We start from the raw sequence: 19,956 nt of genomic DNA, 5'->3' as shown, positions 1-19,956 counted from the left end.
GATATGAAAAGAAGAAATTTCTTTGGCAACAAATACTGATATACTCCATCAATAATGAACTCACCAGACCCAAAAACCAATCAATGCTTCATATTAATTAAATCGTGTTCATGAGGCAATGAAGTGAATTTGCAGAGTATTCATTGTTGAGTCGGATGACCTTGGGTTCAATCTTAGACCTTTAAAGTACATGTGTATTGATATAGAGAGAGCTACCCTTATCCTTCCTGAAAATCAGCTTTCTTATCTCTAAAATGGGCTTCTCTGTTAGCTCAGTGGTAAAGAATCTGACTGCCAATGCAGGGGATGGAAGTTCAATCCCTGGGTCGAGAAGATCCCCTAGAGAAGAAAATGGCAATCCCCTTCAGTATTCTTGCCTGGGAAATCCCATAGACAGAGGAGTCTGGCAGGCCCCAGTGCATGGGGTCACAAAAATATTGGACATGACTTAGCAACTAAACAACAACAGTCTCTAAAATGGGAATATCATGACTTCCCTACAGACTTTTTTGGAAAAATTAAACAAGATAATTTCTCAAAAGTCATGGTTTTAGGCCACCGTGCTGGTAACGGTCGTGTTGTTGATATTATTAGGTCTGGGGACACAGGATTTCTTCTTTTCCTTCTCCTTTTTCATCTTCCTTTTTACTAGAGGACTCAGAAAGAAGGCATGACTGCTGACCTCTGAGAAAGGTTGACTTTCTTTATTATTAATAAAATAGTCAAAAAAAAGAGTTGTTTTCTATGAAAACAAAACATGGTAGAAACCCCTAAGAAAGCTTAAATCATTATTTTTATCGTGAAATTGCATCTTAGTAATTGTGTGTGCCTTATTTTGTGTCAGGGAAATTTGAGAATAGCTGCTATTGTTACTAAAAAAGGTTACACAAAATTTCCAACTGATATAGAAAACTATAAAACTTTTCTTGAAATTTTACTTCATCCTCTCAAGTTAAGGCATTACTGAATATATGGTACTATAACTAAAGCCCTATAAAATATATTTAAGGTCAAGGAAAATATGCTGGACTCCAAGAAGTAATACTGTGACTACCACAGTAAATGACAAAATTAGTCATTTAGAACTAATGCTGTTAGACATGGTTAAGTTCAACAAGATCATATTATACAAGAAACTACTCCAGAAATTGTTAACATGAAAGCATTGGTTGAAGATGATGTATAGTAGGTTAGAATTAAATTTGTTTTCAAAATGTAATAAATGCATAAAAATGAAAGTGCTTCTTTTTTGTAGAAGAGGCCCAGACTAACAATACATGTTAATTCCAGAAATTGTTCCAAGTTGCATTTCTCTTTAATTATAAATTGTATGTATAGATTTATATGTAATTATAAACTACTTATAATGATGTTACAAGCATTCTTAGCGGTACTAAGATATGATAGTTTACTGTCCATCAGTTTCTCAAAACATGTGTCTGGGCTCTTGGTTTCAACTGAACAAAGCAGAAAGTAAAACTGAAAGCTGTGATATCGTAAGAACTCAAGGATTTCTGGGAATTGAAAGAGGAGGGAATAGTCAAGAGAGAAACAAACTAGAATTATGGCTAATCTGAGCTTATTTATATGACACCACGGATAATATTAGAGAGAAGTACTGTTCACACCTACATTGTGAGCCAGACCTCCCACTAATATTAAATTTCTTATATACTCAATGAACTCCACAAGTTTGGAATTACTATTTATGAACAAAATTCTGATTCGTGCGACAACATGGATGAACATTGGAAACACTGAAACATTAAGCTAAGTAAAATAAATCAGAAATAGAAGTAAAAATGTTACATGATTACACACATGAGGTACTTGGAATACAGAGACAGAAAGTAGGATAAAGGTTTCCCAATGATGGGAGTAGGGGAGGAATAGAGAGTATTGCTTAATGGAAACAGAGATCCTACTTGGACTGATGAACTGTTTTGATAATGGATTGTGGTGACGGTTGTATAGCATTGTAAATTTACTTAAATGCCATGAAACTGTACACCTAAAAATGGTTAAAATATAAATATTACTTCATGTATGCTTTACTACAATAAAAAAGTCTACAGCATTTACAATGCATTTATTAAAACACTCATTATACTAAAATTGTAGTTTCTGACATATTATTAATGTCTTCATAAAAATGCATGCCATCAGTGAAGAGAGCATTATCATGTAGAGAAAATATCTTCTAAAGTCCTTACTTAAAAATCAAAAGTTTATGCAAAGTTTTTTATTTTAATAATAAAATATTTTGTTTTTAAAAATACTCAGTGTGAAAAAATAACTATAAAATGCAACTTGTTATACTGGAGTGTGTTGCCATTTCCTACTCCAGGAAAAGTCAAAACATTAAATATAATCCCCAAAATGTAGGCATTCCTTAAAACCTAAGGACTAAGGAGGAACATAAAATGAACTTCTCTATTTTGGGGAAAGTGAGATCTAATTTACTGAAAAATGAAAATTTAAGAAATTACACTATTTGCTGGCAAGTTCAGTAAAACAATTTAGAGGCAAGAAGCTTGCAAATGTCAGGATGCATTCTGAGGTTTCACCTATTTGAAAAACTATTAAAAAACATGACATAGGCTTAATAAGCTGAATTAATGTATAGTTAGAATGAAGCCCTACAGAAAGTGACATCAGCAAAATAGTGTAATAGGAAGTCCTAGCCCTCATCCCTGACAAAAACACCAATTTAACAATGATCTATGGACCAAATTACTGTTATGAGCAGACCAAAATCCAGTTAAGAATTTGCAGTACAAAAATTAAATGCAAAACTGAGAATAGCTACAATGTAGTGCATAAAAAGAACAATTTCACTCTACCAAGGTCAGCAGCTCACCCAAGACAGCACAGCTCAATATCAGAAAGACCAACATGGCCAATGACTGCTCCCTTAAGGGAAAGAGAGTATAACATGCATCCAATATACAGGATTTTTATTTAATGTCACTGCCCAAATGACCTGTTTCTGTCTCGACTAGATAGAAAGCACTGAAAAATCAAGCATAGTGTGGACATCTGACATCAGTTAAGAACAAGCAAACAAAAAGTGTGTGGCTCACTACAGCCAACATGACTCAGAGTGATTGGTAGAAGGTGCACAACTCTGAGAGTTCTCTCCCAGAAGAAAGTGTTAAGAGATACAAGCTTGCAAACAGTGTGTGCTAAGTTGCTTCAGCTGTGTCTGACTCTTTGCAATGCTATGGACTGGAGCCCACCAGGCTCCTCTGTCCAAGGGATTTTCCAGGCAAGGATACTGGAGTGGATCCCCATTTCCTTTTCCAGGGGATCTTCCTAACCGAGAGATCCAACCTGCCTGTCTATGTCTTCTGCATTGACAGGTGGGTTCTTTACCACTAGCACCACTGGGTAAGACCTAAAGATCTAACGCTCTCCATAGTGATTATGAATAACAATACTGTTGTTGCTGTTGTTATCGTTCAGTCGCTAAGTTGTGTCCTACTCTTTGCAACCCCATGGACTGCAGCATGCCAGGCTTCTCTATCCTCCACTAACTCCTAGAGTTTGTTTAAGTTCATGTCCATGATGACATGAGGATGAGCTGGTTGTATGGTATCACTGAGTCAATGAACATGAATAACAATACTGTATCATAAATTTCAAATTTGCTAAGAGACTTTAATTATCATTAACTCCCCAAAATTATAATTAGGTGACATGACTGCAGTGTTAGGTCATGCTATGGTTGTCATCGTATTGCAATATATACATCTATTAAATCAGCATATTATACATTTTTAACTTATACTGTAAGATGTCAATTATATCTCAAAAAAATGTTTTTTAAAACCTAGCATTCATATAACTCAGATAAACCAAAGGGTTTATAAAAAAAGACAATGAAAACCTATTATGCAGTAGTATATTAAAAAAGAAAATATATATAATATAGCTTGTGTTATGAAGTAATAGGTTTTATTTTCAAAGAAGACTACTACCATTGTGAAAATATAGTTTAAAATAGAAACACTGCTGTAAGCCTGAAAAAGAACAGAAATAATGTATACACTGTAGGACTATTTGCAAAATCTGAAATATCAAGGTCAAAAATTCTCTAATTACAAAGATACTTAGGTTTTAAGAAAAGAAAAACCTAATAGGATTTGTTTTTCTACAAAAGCCCTACAGTGTAAAAATTCTGAGAAGAAGCACCATTACAATGAAACATAGAGAAACATTGCATCCATTGATATAACTACACTATAAAAGTTAAAGGATCTTCTCACCTGTTCTGGGTTTGCTATGAAGTTTATGGCAGTATGGTGGCGATCATCTTCCTGTAATAAGCTGAATGTAAACTGATAATCAATCAAAAGGCTGTCTGTAGAGGAAAAAAATACAATCCTGATATGTACTTTTAAAACTTGCTTGAAAACAAGTTCGGTGAAAATATATTGAATATCAGCATTGAAAATTATTGTCATCAAATTACTAGTGGTGTACTCAAGACTGGCAAAATATAAATCATTGTTATTAAGCAACAAAAAGTAACATGCAGATATAAAAGCACTTAACACTTCAAAATTATATTTATTACTCCTGTTACCATTATAAAATTTCTACAAACTACAGTTTTTTCTGGAAAAACTACACAAGAGAATAAAATAAAGTCATCCATAATTTTACAATCAGAGAAAAATACAGGTAATATTTTGGTGCATTATATTCAAGTTAAAATTGTATAAATAGATAACAGGGAGACATTTTGATGTTTTACTTTTATAAATGCAAAATTTAAAAAAAAACATGAACTTTAATGGCTAAGTAATTCTGGTTTTAGAGAAGGCATAGGAACCAGAGATCAAATCACCAACATCTGCTGGATCATAGAAAAAGCAAGAGAGTTCCAGAAAAACATCTTTTTCTGCTTTATTGACTATGCCAAAGCCTTTGACTATGTGGATCACAATAAACTGTAGAAAATTCTGAAAGAGATGGGCATACCAGACCACCTGACCTGCCTCTTGAGAAATCTGTGTTCAGGTCAGGAAGCAAGAGTTAGAACTGGACATGGAACAAAAGACTGGTTCCAAATAGGAAAAGGATTATGTCAAGGCTGTATATTGTCACCCTGTTTATTGAACTTCTATGCAGAGTACATCATGAGAAACACTGGGCTGGAGGAAGCACAAGCTGGAATCAAGACTGCAGAGAGAAATATCAGTAACCTCAGATATGCAGATGACACCACCCTTATGGCAGAAAGTGAAGAGGAACTAAAGAGCCTCTTGATGAAAGTGAAAGAGGAGAGTGAAAAAGTTGGCTTAAAACTCAACACTCAGAAAACCAAGATCATGGCATCTGGTCCCATCACTTCATGGCAAATAGATGGGGAAACAGTGGAAACAGTGGCTGACTTTATTTTGGGGGGCTCCAAAATCACTGCAGATGGTGACTGCAGCCATGAAATTAAAAGACACTTACTCCTTGAAAGAAAAGTTATGAGCAACCTAGGTAGCATATTCAAAAGCAGAGACATTACTTTGTCAACAAAGGTCCATCTAGTCAAAGCTATGGTTTTTCCAGTGGTCATGTATGGATGTGAGTGTTGGACTATAAAGAAAGCTGAGCACTAAAGAATTGATGCTTTTGAACTGTGGTGTTGGAGAAGACTCTTGAGAGTCCCTTGGACTGTAAGGAGATCCAACCAGTCCATCCTGAAGGAGATCAGTCCTGAGTGTTCATTGGAAGGACTGATGTTAAAGCTAAAACTCCAAAAAAAATTTTAAAAAAAGCTAAAACTCCAATATTTTGACCACCTAATGTGAAGAGCCGACTCCTCTGAAAAGACCCTGATGCTTGGAAAGATTGAGGGCAGGAGAAGAAGGGGACAAAAGAGGATGAGATGGCTGGATGGAATCACTAACTCGATGAACATGAGTTGGGTGAACTCTGGGAGTTGGTGATGGACAGGGAGGCCTGGCGTGCTGCAGTTCATGGGGTTGCAAAGAGTCTGACAGAACTGAGCGACCAAACTGATAGTGAATATTTCACTGCATGCCATAAACCATTTACTTGTCCCTATTATTATGGTAATTTTTACTTTGTGAAATCTTTTAAATATTATTTAAATAGAAAAGAATTCTATATTTGGAAACATAACTTTCATATTATGGCCTCAGCCGTTAAGAACTATTAAAGTTAAAAGTAAAGATAGCAACAATATCATTGGATTTATTGTCAGAGCATCCTTCTTCATGTTGCTTCCTTTATACTTTGTAATATCCACTCTATATATTTCTTTTGTAATTTAACAAAAGGCAATACTTTGTTTTTCCAAGATTTTTTTACAGGCACCATTATCCATTATAACGAGGATTATATAATAGGTCATATTTCTGCTTTTCATATGATTGCCAGAAAATGTAGGGAAAATTCAATGGCCCAGTGTTGTTCCAGACACTGGAAATATAAAATAATAAAAGAGATTTCTGTCCCATGTAACTTATAGTATATCAAATGGACATTGAAAATTAATGTGTAATTGAAGCATATAGTATAATAATGAAAATAAGTGTAATAGTCATAATCCAGTGAAGAGGAGAGAAATTTCTGTCCAGGTAGGAGTATGCTTGCAATTTTGAAAAGGAAAATTTAAAGATAATGAAGCTGAAGCTGAAGCTCTAATATTTTGACCACCTGATGCAAAGAGCTGACTCACTGGCAAAGATCCTGATGCTGGAAAAGACTGAAGGTAGAGGGAGAAAGGAGTGACAGAAGATGAGATGGTTAAATACCATCACTGACTCAATGGACATGAATCTGAGCAAACTCCAGGAGATAGTGAAGAACAGGAAAGTCTGGTGTTGCAAAGAGTTGGACATGACTTAGTGACTGAACAACAACAATTTAAAGGTCAAAGGTAGTTAAGAGAAAAGGCCATGGCAGTTACAAGAGAAAATGTAATCCAGACAGAGGAAACAAGCACAAAACCTCAACAAAAGAACAAGTCTCAAGTGTGATTCCTATAAAGAGACTGGCAAGAATGCTACAAAAAGTGATGGTAGAGATAGGAATAGCAAGGAAGGTAACAGGAAGGGGTCAGACACAGGGAATGAATTTGGAAGGTGTAACAGACAGAATTAGCTAAATAAACAGATGCAGCATTTTAAAGAAAGAAAAGTAAAAGGTTTTATTTTTTGGCCCAAGACCAGGTAAAATGCCAGCATTAACTGAGACAGTGAGAACAGGTTTTATTTGTTGCCAGTGTGGAATAATTAGAAGCTTAGTTTTGAAGATGTTAAGTTTGAGTTACTTATCGAGTTATCTACATGATATGCTGAGCTCAGGAGCCTAGTGGATAACAATTTGGAAACCATCTGCATTGTAATGGCCTCTAGAGCTGTGAAGCCAAGAAATCACTAGTCATAAATAGAGCAGAGGTGCCAGGCATGAGCCCTGAGGTAAAACAATGTTAAATAATCAGGTCCTCTGAAGAAGCCCACAAAGGAGACTGACAGGGCAACCTACGAGACAGACGCACAACCAGAATTCAGTGTCCAGCGAGCCAAGTGAACGAAGGGCTTAGAAAAGAGAACAGTGATCACCTTGGTCAACTGCCGCAGAGGAGGTTTTGGAAGTACAGACAGCTACAATACCGAGGAAAGATACCATCAATTCAGAATAAAGAGAAAATACTAAACCCAATGGACAGGAGTCTGAGCAAACTCTTGGAGACACCGAAGGACAGGGAAGCCTGGTGTGCTGCAGTTCATGGGGTTGCAAAGAGTTGATCAAGCTGAGCGACTGAACAACCATCACCGCCACTGAGGAAAAATAAACATTTCAAAACTATTTTCAAATGCTTATCTGAATAATTATCTTCCTGTTTTTCTAGCTTGAAACTTAGCATTAAAAGTCAGGAACAGATGGCTTTTAGGAGGAAGGGACTGGGTGATTCAGACACTTGAGCAGCCTGGGTAGAGGCTCCAGTGCCCCAGTCCCATGAACATTCTTCTGCTTTGGGGACTCCAGTCCTCAGCCACAGTCACCAAAGTCTTACCCAGATATTCAAGTTTGATTTCTCTATTGCTATTTATTACAGTTGGAAGAATAAGATCAGTACAATGTATATTAAGCATGGTAATATCAATCCTAACATCATCTGAGCTAGAAGGTCAGTCTGAATCCTGGGGCAAAATTAGTAGGAGCATTACTGAACTCGTGACTAATCAAGTACTACTCAGTGAATGTGAATTTTTATAAATTGAAGAAAGTTCAGATTTCTACACAAAATGGTTCCTTTTAAGGTTGCTTAAAGTATTCCAGAAACCAACAGTATAATTTTCCACTTAACCAGAAATTATATTTCATTCCCTAATTTCAAATACCATCATGCTGGTATATTTTAAAGAGGTTGCAAATGAGAAATTACCTGGCACAAAACATATACCTTAATGCTATAATTTACTCTGAACTTCTTACCTAAGTAGGGTACAGAACATAAAACATTAAAATCCTCAAGTTTATGCAAATGTGCATAATTTGAAAATAAGTTTTTGTACTGCTTTAATGAAGCAATTTATTATGGTATAAAAAAGAAAATCATGTTTGACTACAAATCAATTCAAATAACATTGAATTATTGACGAATACAAAGAAATGACAGAATTGGAGGAGTAAGTATGAACAGTGAGGTGAGAGAGCTTCTTTTTTAAACTAGGAGAAAGAGCAGTTTTTCATAATAATTAGCATAAATAAAATTTAGTGGAATAGAAAAAGTTGATAAAGGAGAGAGAAGTTTCAAAACAATACCCTGGGGTAGGTAAAAGGCAGTGACCTCCTAACTCAAAGATGGCCCAGATGTGAGTCCCTTGGGTTTGTGTGGGTTTTGTTTGGTTGGTTTTCCTTTTCTCTATCTCTCTCTCCACTTGTGTGCTAAAGTAGCTGTAATCTAGAAATACCAACAAATTCACAACAAAGGGAAAAAAGAAAGCCTTAAGAAAATCCTGCTACTGAGATTGTGGGATGAAGCCCTGTACCGCATACCCATCCTGTACTATGGTGAGCAGAGGTGGAGCCTGTGCTGCTGCAGGAAACAGGGCAAAGTGTGAAGCTTTGTTAAACTCAGTGATAGGTCCACAATTTGAAAATCATGGTATTGTTCAGTCACCATGTCCAACTCTTTGTGACCCCACAGATTGCAGCACACCAGGTTTCCATGTCCTTTTACCATCTACCGGAGCTTGCTCAAACTCATGTCCATTGAGTCGGTTATGCCATCCAACCATCTCATCCTCTGTTGTCCCCTTCTTCTCCTGCCTTCAATCTTTCCCATCATCAGGGTCTTTTCTAATGAGTCAGTTCTTCTCATCAGGTGGCCAAAGTATTAGTTTCAGCTTCAGTATCAGTCCTTCCAATGAATATTCAGGATTGATTTCCTTTGTGATTGATTGGTTTGATCTCCTTGCAGTGCAAGGGACTCTCAAGAATCTTCTCAACACCACAGTTTAAAAGCATCATTTCTTCAGTGCTCAGCTTTATGGTCCAACATTCTTTATGGTCCAACATTCACATCCATACATGATTACAGGAAAAACCATAGCTTTCAATAGACGGACCTTTGTCAGCAAAGTAATGTCTCTGCTTTTTAATATGCTGTCTACATTGGTCATAGTTTTTCTTGCAAGGAGCAAGGGTCTTTTAATTTCATGGCTGCAGTTATAATCTGTAGTGATTTTGAAGCCCAAGAAAATAAAGTCTGCCACTCAATCATGCAGGAGGTCTTTTAAAATTATCTGTCCTACAAACTATATATACTATACATATGAAAATATATACTATACTTTTCAGCATATTTTAATCTTTCATAATTAAAAAGGAAAACCTGCATTCTGTATGTTTAAATGTAGTACTGGGGCAACAAAGGATGAGATGGTTGGATGGCATCACTGACTCAATGGACATGAGTTTGAGCAAACTTGGAGAGATAGTGAAGGACAGGGAAGCCCGATGTGCTGCAGTCCATGGAGTCACAAAGAGTCGGACACGACTTAGTGACTGAACAACAAATATAGTACTAACTAGAGACAATGGCAACACACTCCAGTGTTCTTGCCTGGAGAATCCCAGGGACAGGGGAGCCCGGTGGGCTGCCATCTATGGGGTCACACAGAGTCAGACACGACTGACGTGACTTAGCAGCAGCAGCAGCAGCAGCAGAGACAACTATTTGAAAACTTTGTGAATAGGAAGAATAACAAAGATACATTTCAAAGCTTGAAGAAAACTATAAACACTACATAAATCAATCTGATTTTGTAGGCTGAGCCCTGAAGGTTGTAACAGCTGTACTAAATATTCTGGCTAACAATTAGCAAACTATCTTTGATAATTCCAGGAAATCTATAGACGCTGGTGATTAATTTCCCAATTAGATCTAAAAGCAATATGGGTAAGTTGGATGTACAAACATGGTAGACCTTAAGGTAAACATGAGGTTGCTCATATGTCTGCCCTCAAATTCTGACTGTATAAATGAAAATAATTATGAAAATAAAGAGAAAAGTTGACATCTTTTGTATTGTGAATCTGACTTGCATAGAAAGGAGAGAAAAGAGAAAAATATCAGTTTGTCAACAATACAGTAAGTACATATAATTGTATGCATTGATATGAGTATGGTGTTAGGTCATTTAAAATATCTATGTAGTATGCATGAAAGAAAAAAGAAAATTTAAAAATATCCACATAATTAAGATAAAAGACAAGATAATAACATTGAAAACTACCATAAAAGAGAGTCAGGTAAGTTAAAACTGTAAGAAACAAAACAGAAACAAAATACAATTATATAATGGCAAAATTAAAAATAATAGATCAGAAAATAAGGGAATTAAAACATAATTCTGCATCAGTGCTATCTAGGTCAAATCTGAAAAAGCCTCTGAGAATAAAACAGAGATGAAAATCACTCAAGAAGAAAATTAGACACAGAAATTTTCAATATGTGCATGGAAAATACTGTTAAAGCTGACATCAAAACAAATTGAAAGAAACACTTCTATGTTAAATATATGATAAAAATCTGTTGAAGATTCAAACCTAAACATTAAAAGGAAATAACCTGCATAAAAGATTTAAAAATCCAGTATTATTCATAATAGCCCCAAAGTAAAAACAACCTCAATGTCTATCAGTTGATGAACAGAAAACAAATATGATATGTCCATACATTTGAATATTGTTTGGCCAGAAAGAGAAATGAAATACTGATACCTGCTATCACTTTGGATAATATGATATGGATGAACCTTGAAAATATCATGATAAATAAAAGAAGCCATCACAAGAGACCACATATTCCAAGATGTCACTTATATAATATTTCAGAGTGGACAAATCCATAAAGATAGGAAAAAGGATGTCAAAAGCTAGGGGAAAGGAGAAGCAGTGACTGATAATGTCTCCAAGATTTCTCTTAGGAGAAAAATGTTGTAAAATTAGATAATGCTGATGTTTTCACAGCCTTGTGGATATACTGAAAATCACTGAATTGTATTTAAAAGGGTGATATTTTAGGTATGTAGATTATATCTTAATTGTTATTGAAAAAATACTATTGCTATCCAGTCATGTGCACATGGGCCTGTGCACACATGTACACACAACACACACACACATTCACACAAAGGAAATATTTAGAAAGTAAGAGTAGGCAAGATGGTAGGTGGTCTTGAGTTAACGACATAAGTCAAAAGACAAGAAGCTGGAGCAATGCTTTATGAAATATATATACTCAACCATTCCCAACAGAAAAACAACATGATTACTTCAGGTAAGCAAAATGCCATAAAATATACTGAAAAAATTATTTATACACATGTTACAACTAAGAGACAAATACAGACACGAAAATAACTTAGCAAAAAGATCTGGCAGTGAATAGACGACAGAATTCAAGTTAGAGAAGAAAACACAGTTCTCTTTTTATATCTAAAATCAGATTGTTTAGAAAGAAATACAAAATGATTAAAAGCTACCAAAATACTAAAAATTTCAGCATGTGGTTATAAAACATAAACATCTAAAGTTCTTCTTTAGGGACTATTTTAATATGTTGGAGAGTATGCCTATCTCTACACCAAAAAAGTCACACCAGCTTAATTACTGTATCAGTTCAATTCAGTCGCTCAGTCGTGTCCGACTCTTTGTGACCCCATGAATCACAGCACACCAGGCCTCCCTGTCCATCACCAACTCCTGGAGTTCACTCAGACTCATGTCCATCCAGTCAGTGATGCCATCCAGCCATCTCATCCTCTGTCGTCCCCTTCTCCTCCTGCCCTCAATCCGTCGCAGCATCAGAGTCTTTGCCAATGAGTCAACTCTTCTCATGAGGTGGCCAAAGTACTGGAGTCTCAGCTTCAGCATCATTCCTTCCAAAGAAATCCCAGGGCTGATCTCCTTCAGAATGGACTGGCTGGATCTCCTTGCAGTCCAAGGGACTCTCAAGAGTCTTCTCCAACACCACAGTTCAAAAGCATCAATTCTTCAGCACTCAGCCTTCTTCACAGTCCAGCTCTCACATCCATACATGACCACTGGAAAAACCATAGCCTTGACTAGACGGACCTTTGTTGGCAAAGTAATTTCTCTGCTTTTGAATATGCTATCTGGGTTGCTCATAACTTTTCTTTCAAGGAGTAAGCGTCTTTTCATTTCATGGCTACAGTCACCATCTGCAGTGATTTTGGAGCCCCCAAAAATAAAGTCTGACACTGTTTCCACTGTTTCCCCATCTACTTCCCATGAAGTGATGGGACCAGATGCCATGATCTTCGTGTTCTGAATGTTGAACTATAACTATATAGCTAACCCTAATATCTAAGATCTCCAGGCCCCTCTCAATGCATATCCTCTGCTTATAATAAAGCTATCCTGAGAGTACAGAGTGTTCAAGTCCTATAGGCCTTCATGGAAACTGAACACAACATACTTAAAGCATAATTAAAGCACATGTGTAAACAAATTAAGAATAATGTCAAGAGAGATAACAGGTAGGGGACAAAGTTTTAAATGGATAAAAGATTAAGTGGAGCAGACAGGATTTCAGAGCAAGACACCAACAAAGAGAGGTAAAGTATTGCTTCAAAGAAGACAAAAATTTTGAGTGAGTAAAGAAAAACAGTTATTTGTCAAAATCAAAGGAAGCAAGGCTGATACTATTTCTGTGTCTAGATTCTAAGGTATGGATGGACACCAGGAAAGAAAAATAGAAAAAAAAAAAAACAGTTAACAGTTTCCTTAGAGAAGACTCAGGTTTCCAGATACAACAAGTTTCTGTTAAATCAAAATAGCAGTTTCAAAAACAGAGTAACAACATATTTGGTGATTTAATTTTAAAAATAACATTTTTTAAAGTAAAGAAAGACTAATATCCCAGAATCAATGGGCATATGTAGCTTCCATTCTTGTTTCTAAACACCATTCTCTAATATAAGGAACCAAGGCTTCTTGGAAAATGGTTGATTATAGTGCTAAGGAGAGAAGAACAATGTGACTCAAATATCTTGTAGTTTAAGAAAATAAGGCAGTACTTAGAAAATGATACAGTACTGGCAAAAGAACAGAGGAGACAATTTGAGGGAGTTCCCAATGGCCAACTCTAGAGCAATTTCAGCTTTAAAATAAAGAATAGCTATTATAAGCCACAAATGTGCATGTGTGTTTATCTCCATGGATCTATACTGATAAGTACAAGTAAATGAACAAACAAATAAATGAAGGAGAAGGGACTGCTCTTCCTTATAGTAATAAATAGAGAAAAAACAGAAGCAACAATGGAATAGAAAGTTACCATCTGGCAAACACATCAATGTCTGGTGAAAATACTAGGTGAAAGTACGATGAGAAATGGGCCATTTACATACTTTAAAAGAACTTCCCCGTAATACACTCATTAAACACAATAAAAAGAAGTAACTTTAGAGTGGAAAAACTGGCAGACATTGAGCATTAACAATGATCGAAGACACCACCACCAATAATGGAACAAACTGACATCATATGCTTCCTGACAGGATGCACTGAGAAAAACACATCACTTCTGCAGTATCCTTACTAAATATGCATAATCTGAACTTAATCATGAAGAAAAACACCAGATAAATCCAAATTGAGAATGGTCTATAAAATAAGTGTCTGACATTTTACAAAGGTCAAAGTCATTTAAGAAATTTGCACCTTTTTTTGCAATTCTGAAATTATTTCACATGGAAAATTTAAAAAAAAAACTTCTTGTAAAGTTGCCTAGATGTCCTCAAGTTTCAGTCAAGTCTTATATTATAGGATTTCCATATATCTGTCAATGAACACTTAACCTACTTCTACATCTTGGCTATATTAAATAGTACTGCAATAACATTGGAATTCTATTATCTCTTGAGATCCCAACTTCAACTCTCTTGGATAAATACCTAGAATGGTACTGCAGGAGCTAAGTGAAATAAAACAGTCACAGAAGTACAAATACTGCATGATTCTACATATCTGAGGAATCTAAACCAGTTAAGCCCATCAAATTAGAGAGTAGTAAGAGGGTTGCCATGGGCCAAGAGGAGGGGGGAAATAGGAGTTGACAGTCAGCAGACATAAAGTCTCAATTAGCAAGGTGAATAAAAATTTGTTGAGCATAGATTTCATGTTAAAGATGAAATATAATTTTCAAATTAATTCGATTTAAAAACTGCTAACATGTCAACCAGTCCATTCTGAAGGAGATCAGCCCTGGGATTTCTTTGGAAGGATTGATGCTAAAGCTGAAACTCCAGTACTTTTGCCACCTCGTGCGAAGAGTTGACTCATTGGAAAAGACTCTGATGCTAGGAGGGATTGGGGGCAGGATGAGAAGGGGACGACAGAGGATGAGATGGCTGGATGGCATCACTAACTGGATGGACGTGAGTCTGAGTGAACACCGGGAGTTGGTGATGGACAGGGTGGGCTGGCGTGCTGCAGTTCATGGGGTCGCAAAGAATTGGACACGACTGAGGGACTGAACTGAATTGAACTGAACACGGAAAAACAATAAATAAAAATAATTTAAAGCTATGATATGCTGATGGAGACAAGAGAACAGATGACATACCTAAAGGTATCAAGAACAAATTACAGAATAATAATGTTGTGAAATACTTCATTTGTAATGCTATGCTTGGAAAGGAAATAAATACACAAAAAGTGTATATGTTTTATTTACTGCTGCTGTTACAAGAAACTTAGTGGCTGAAAACAACACAAATTTATTCACTTATAGTTCTGAAAGTCTGAAGTCCAAATGATTCTTACAAGGTAAAATCAGAGTATGACAGTAGTTCCTTCTGGGGGTGCTCAAAAAAATCCATTTCCTGACTCTCTTAGCTTCTGAAGACCTCTCACTCTTTAGCTAATGAACCCTACTTCTATCTTTCCAATCTTTTGCTTATGTGATTACAGTTCCCATCACGTCAAACCTCCCTCTACCCTCTTTCAGAAGAACAGACGTAATTACACTGGGTCCACCAGAATAATCCAGGATAATCTCAAATTTCTTAATTGAATTCTATCTACAAATGCCACCATTTATGGTAATATATTCATTCACAAGTCAAGGGTTAGAATGCGGCCTTCTTTGGAGAGTGAGGCATTTATTCAGCATAAAACAGTGTTAGTACATAAATAAAAGACTGGGAAAGTATCTGATACAATGTTACCAACAATTTTCTCTGGATAGAAGAATTATCAGTGCTTTTTAATTTGTCTTTTTGTCTGTCTCTTTTCTAGAATGAAATGTGCATAATTTTCATAACTGGGCCAAAGGGGGGAAATTTTTTTTTTAAACTGTGCAGAGAGCTTTTTTCTTTTGATCCTTGATCTTTAATGTGCTTTCCACATGACTTACACTTGCATGTTAAGAAATTAAATTTATATGGCTGCATATCTTTCCAAAAATGGCATATCTAATTCCAAATTCACTTACTTCTTAGGTACAGATGATTGAAAACATGTAAAATAATCAGACTGTCTTCCCAGTCTTCTGTGGCTAGAAAAAATCAAGGGTGAAGTTCCAACACACAACAAATTTTTTTAGATAGTTCAGTCAATACAGGACTAGTAGTTTTGGAGCAAAAAAAAAAAAAGTGGCTGTTATTTACTACAAATAATTAATAACAAGTTATATATAAAAATCAAGCTCATGAGTAAAACTCAAACAGTATGCTAAGAGGAGTTCAAGCAAATAAAATATCAAGAGAACAGATTTAAAAGGTCAGATATTCCATCAAGCTAATGATTAATTGTAAAGAGATGACTAAAAATTTACACATAGAAAAATACATGTTCAAAGAGAACTTGAACCGTGAGGGAAGTTTTTGAGTACATGCTATATTGGGAGTGATGAGCAAATGGTGAATATTTGCTTTACTCTGCTGGGGGCCAGCATGAGGAACTCTACCCATGGCAAAGGTCATGAGGAAGGAGGCTTGGCATACGCAAAGGCGTGATCAAGCCTCAGGAAACCCCCTGTTCCCAAGCATATACCCCAAAACCAGAGTCTGTTTTATGCTCTCATCTACATCTCTGACTTTACGGGGAGCTCTCCCCCATAAATGTTTCTCTTGGGAAAGGAGTAAACGTGCAGCTCCAAGGCAATAAAAAATTCCTGGGCATGACAAGAGTGTTTCAGACTCTTCTGAAGGTTATCTAGCCCACCTGTATAGGTTCGTCGGGCCACATGTGATTGTTTACAGCCTCCCAATCTGAGAGGCATGAGATGTTTTAGACTTACTAAAGGCAAATTCTTTTGGGGAGTTGGAAATTATTAGTATAGTGGGTTGGTTAAGAATTATATTGGTGAAGGGTTTTTCATTTGTTGTGCCAATAATTGTTGCTAATTCCCTGCCCTGGGTGTGACAAGGGTGTTTCAGGTCAAACCTCTCTGCTGACATGCTAGCTTGTGTGACAGGATTATACATACTCCTGCCACTAACACATGATTGTTTACTACCTCTCAACCATAAACAGCACAGAGAGTTTTGGAGTATTTTGAAAGTCTTAATTAGCATAGGGCTTTTCTCATTGTTGAGTCAATGATTGCTGCCAGGCCTCCATATCCTTAGGCACCTGGGAATATATTAATCAATGTATTTGGAATATAGAAAAGGAAATATAGTAGTTTTTAAGGTTAGCAATACTAGACTTTTTGAGTTAATGAATTTTCTCTTTTGTAATAGATCACTGTACTTTGTTATAAATCACTGTGTCCTTGCTATGTAAAAATGTAACTTTATCACTATCTTAAGACTAAATAGATCTTATGGTGAAAGGATTTTCATTTGTTGGGCTGATGTTTGCTGCTAAATCTCCATGTTCCCTGCCCTGTATAAGGAATATAACTAGCATTTAGGAGAAATAAGTATTAACCTTTAAGCATATAGGAGAAATAAGCATTACCTTTAAGATTAATCACGTTAACCTTGGGTTAAATAAATTCCTTTCTTGATTGTAACTCACTACACCCTCACCCTACAGGAATGCAACTTTATTTGGAGGGTGGTGCCTGGTTTAAGAAAAAACACCCTTGGAAATAATAAGTTTTTTGGTTATCAGAAAGAAAGGATCATAAAATGTCAGCAGGTCTCATGGCCAGAAGATGATGTAATATCCCTAACACCTTTTTTTTATACATTTATGTGAAGCACCTGATTTTGATAAAGGTCAGGACTGCTGACCCCCGCGTGACTCTGTATTCATCCCTATGTGTAACAAAAGGTATATAAGCAAACCCCAAAATAAAGAAATCGGATTAGTTTCCGGAAAGACTGATACCCCCATGTCGTTCTTTCTTGCTCCTCATTTTTCTGGCTGAATTTCCATCTGGAGCATGGATGCTATTCCACATAAACCAAATTATTTGGCCTCTTTTTCTCCACTAATTTTCCTACTACACTATCCATTTCTAATCTCTCTATATATCTGTAATTAAATATGTATTTTTCCAAGGACGCCAACACCATCCCCACCTTCGAATTCCCTGGATCCACTGGGGCTGGACCCCGGCATTACTCTTTTATCAAAAGCTATATAAAATAATGTTTTTTTAAGAAAACAGTAACCAGTGATAAAACCCAGCAAAGATACTGGAAATATCTATATATCTGAGGTCTAAAGGCAAACATGTCAGGATCGCTAATGAAATCAGTCAATTTGCATATGATGTATAAATGCACTGTTCAGACAAATTTCAGAAATTCTTAATTTGAATTTTTTGAGATAGGAACTAAGGTTTAATGATTTGCTCTTTTACGATTGAATATTGCATTTTACTTTTAACTCAGCATTATGCACAGTATTTAAGGAGATCTTAATTGTAATCTCCCATTTACCAACTGGGTTATAGTATGCTGGTTAATTTTCTCAGTGAGATTCAGTGGTACAATGAAGATAATACCATCTACTTCATAAGACCGCTCTGTGGGTTAAACATAATTGTGTTAGTATGTATTAGTGCCATTGTCTCATAAAATCAAGGCATTCAATAAGTATTATTTCACTTTCAATATTCATTGCACTGGGGCTGAATGAATTCTACAAGATTTTAAAAATTAATTTCAGAGTTGCTCAATCATGTCTGACTCTCTGCAACTCGATGGACTGTAGCCCACCAGACTCTTCTGTCCATGGGAATCTCCAGGCAAGAATACTGGAGTGAGTAGCCATTCCCTCTCTAGGTGATCTTCCTTACCCAGAGATGGAACCTGGGACTCCTACACTGCAGGCAGTTTCTTTACCATTTGAGACACAAGGGTAGCCAATATACTAATATATTTGTTTTTAAATATATGAGCTAATGGTTATGTATTTAACCATCCTGAGGAGTGTGAAGAGGATATATATAGACTTTGAGGACAACAACATTGAGAATCCTAGTATGTTTTAAACAATGGTATATGTAAAAGTACATATCACTGATATGTAAACACATGTATAAGTACATGTATATGTACAAAATCACTGCAAATGGTGACTGTAGCCATGAAATTTAAAGATGCTTGCTCCTTGGAAGAAAAGCTATGACCAACCTAGACAGCATATTACAAAGCAGAGATGTTACTTTGCCAACAAAGGTCTGTCTAGTTAAAGGTACGGCTTTTCCAATAGTCATGTATGGATGTGAGAGGTGAACTATAAAGAAAGCTGAGTGCTGAAGAATTTATGCTTTTGAACTGTGGTGTTGAAGAAGACTCTTGAGAGTCCCTTGGACTGCAAGGAGATCAAACCAGTCAATCCTAAAGGAAATCAGTCCTGAATATTCACTGGAAGGACTGATGCTAAAGCGGAAACTCCAATACTTTGGCCACCTGATGCAAGGAACCAACTCACTGGAAAAGACTCTGATGTTAGGAAAGACTGAAGGCAGGAGGATAAGGGGATGACAGAGAATGAGATGGTTGGACAGTCACCCACTTGATGGACATGAGTTTGAGTAAGCTCTGGGAGTTGGTGATGGACAGGGAAGCCTGGCGAGCTGCAGTCCATGGGTTTGCAAAGAGTTGGACACAACTAAGCGACTGAACTATGTATAAGAACAAGTATGTGCCAATTTAGACAACTGTTTAGTAAATGATAAAACTTTAGTAAATATAAGATCAGGTATACTTATAGTCTAAAGGTATCACTCATAATTAAAAAGTAACTATGGGAACAATGCCTCAGAAAATGAACTAAAATGAGCTCTCATGCTCTATTGCCCTCACCAAGCTATTTGACTCACTGCAATCAGCCTGATATATTAAAATAAAAAGTTAACATTTTACTCTCCTCTTAATATCCTTCAATGGCTTCTCATTTTTCTTAAGATGAAGACCAAATGCTCTATAAAGCCTGTATGCTCTATAAAGCTCTGCTTGATCCGATCCTGCATATCTCACATACCTC

General features: G+C 36.2%; 1 protein-coding gene across 3 annotated transcripts in view; it reads right to left on the bottom strand.

Annotated features, from left to right (window-relative positions):
* Positions 1-19,956, bottom strand: part of ATRNL1 (attractin like 1) — an 809,337-nt gene that overhangs the window by 506,663 nt on the left and 282,718 nt on the right. For all 3 annotated transcript variants that reach the window (XM_069567614.1, XM_069567615.1, XM_069567616.1), the window contains exon 22: positions 4,269-4,363. In XM_069567614.1, coding sequence (XP_069423715.1) covers positions 4,269-4,363 — 95 coding nt within the window. The remainder of the gene's footprint in view (positions 1-4,268; positions 4,364-19,956) is intronic.

This window comes from Ovis canadensis, chromosome 22 (assembly GCF_042477335.2).
Source record: "Ovis canadensis isolate MfBH-ARS-UI-01 breed Bighorn chromosome 22, ARS-UI_OviCan_v2, whole genome shotgun sequence".
NCBI lineage: Eukaryota > Metazoa > Chordata > Mammalia > Artiodactyla > Bovidae > Ovis > Ovis canadensis.
This window is presented reverse-complemented; position numbering and strand designations above follow the sequence as displayed.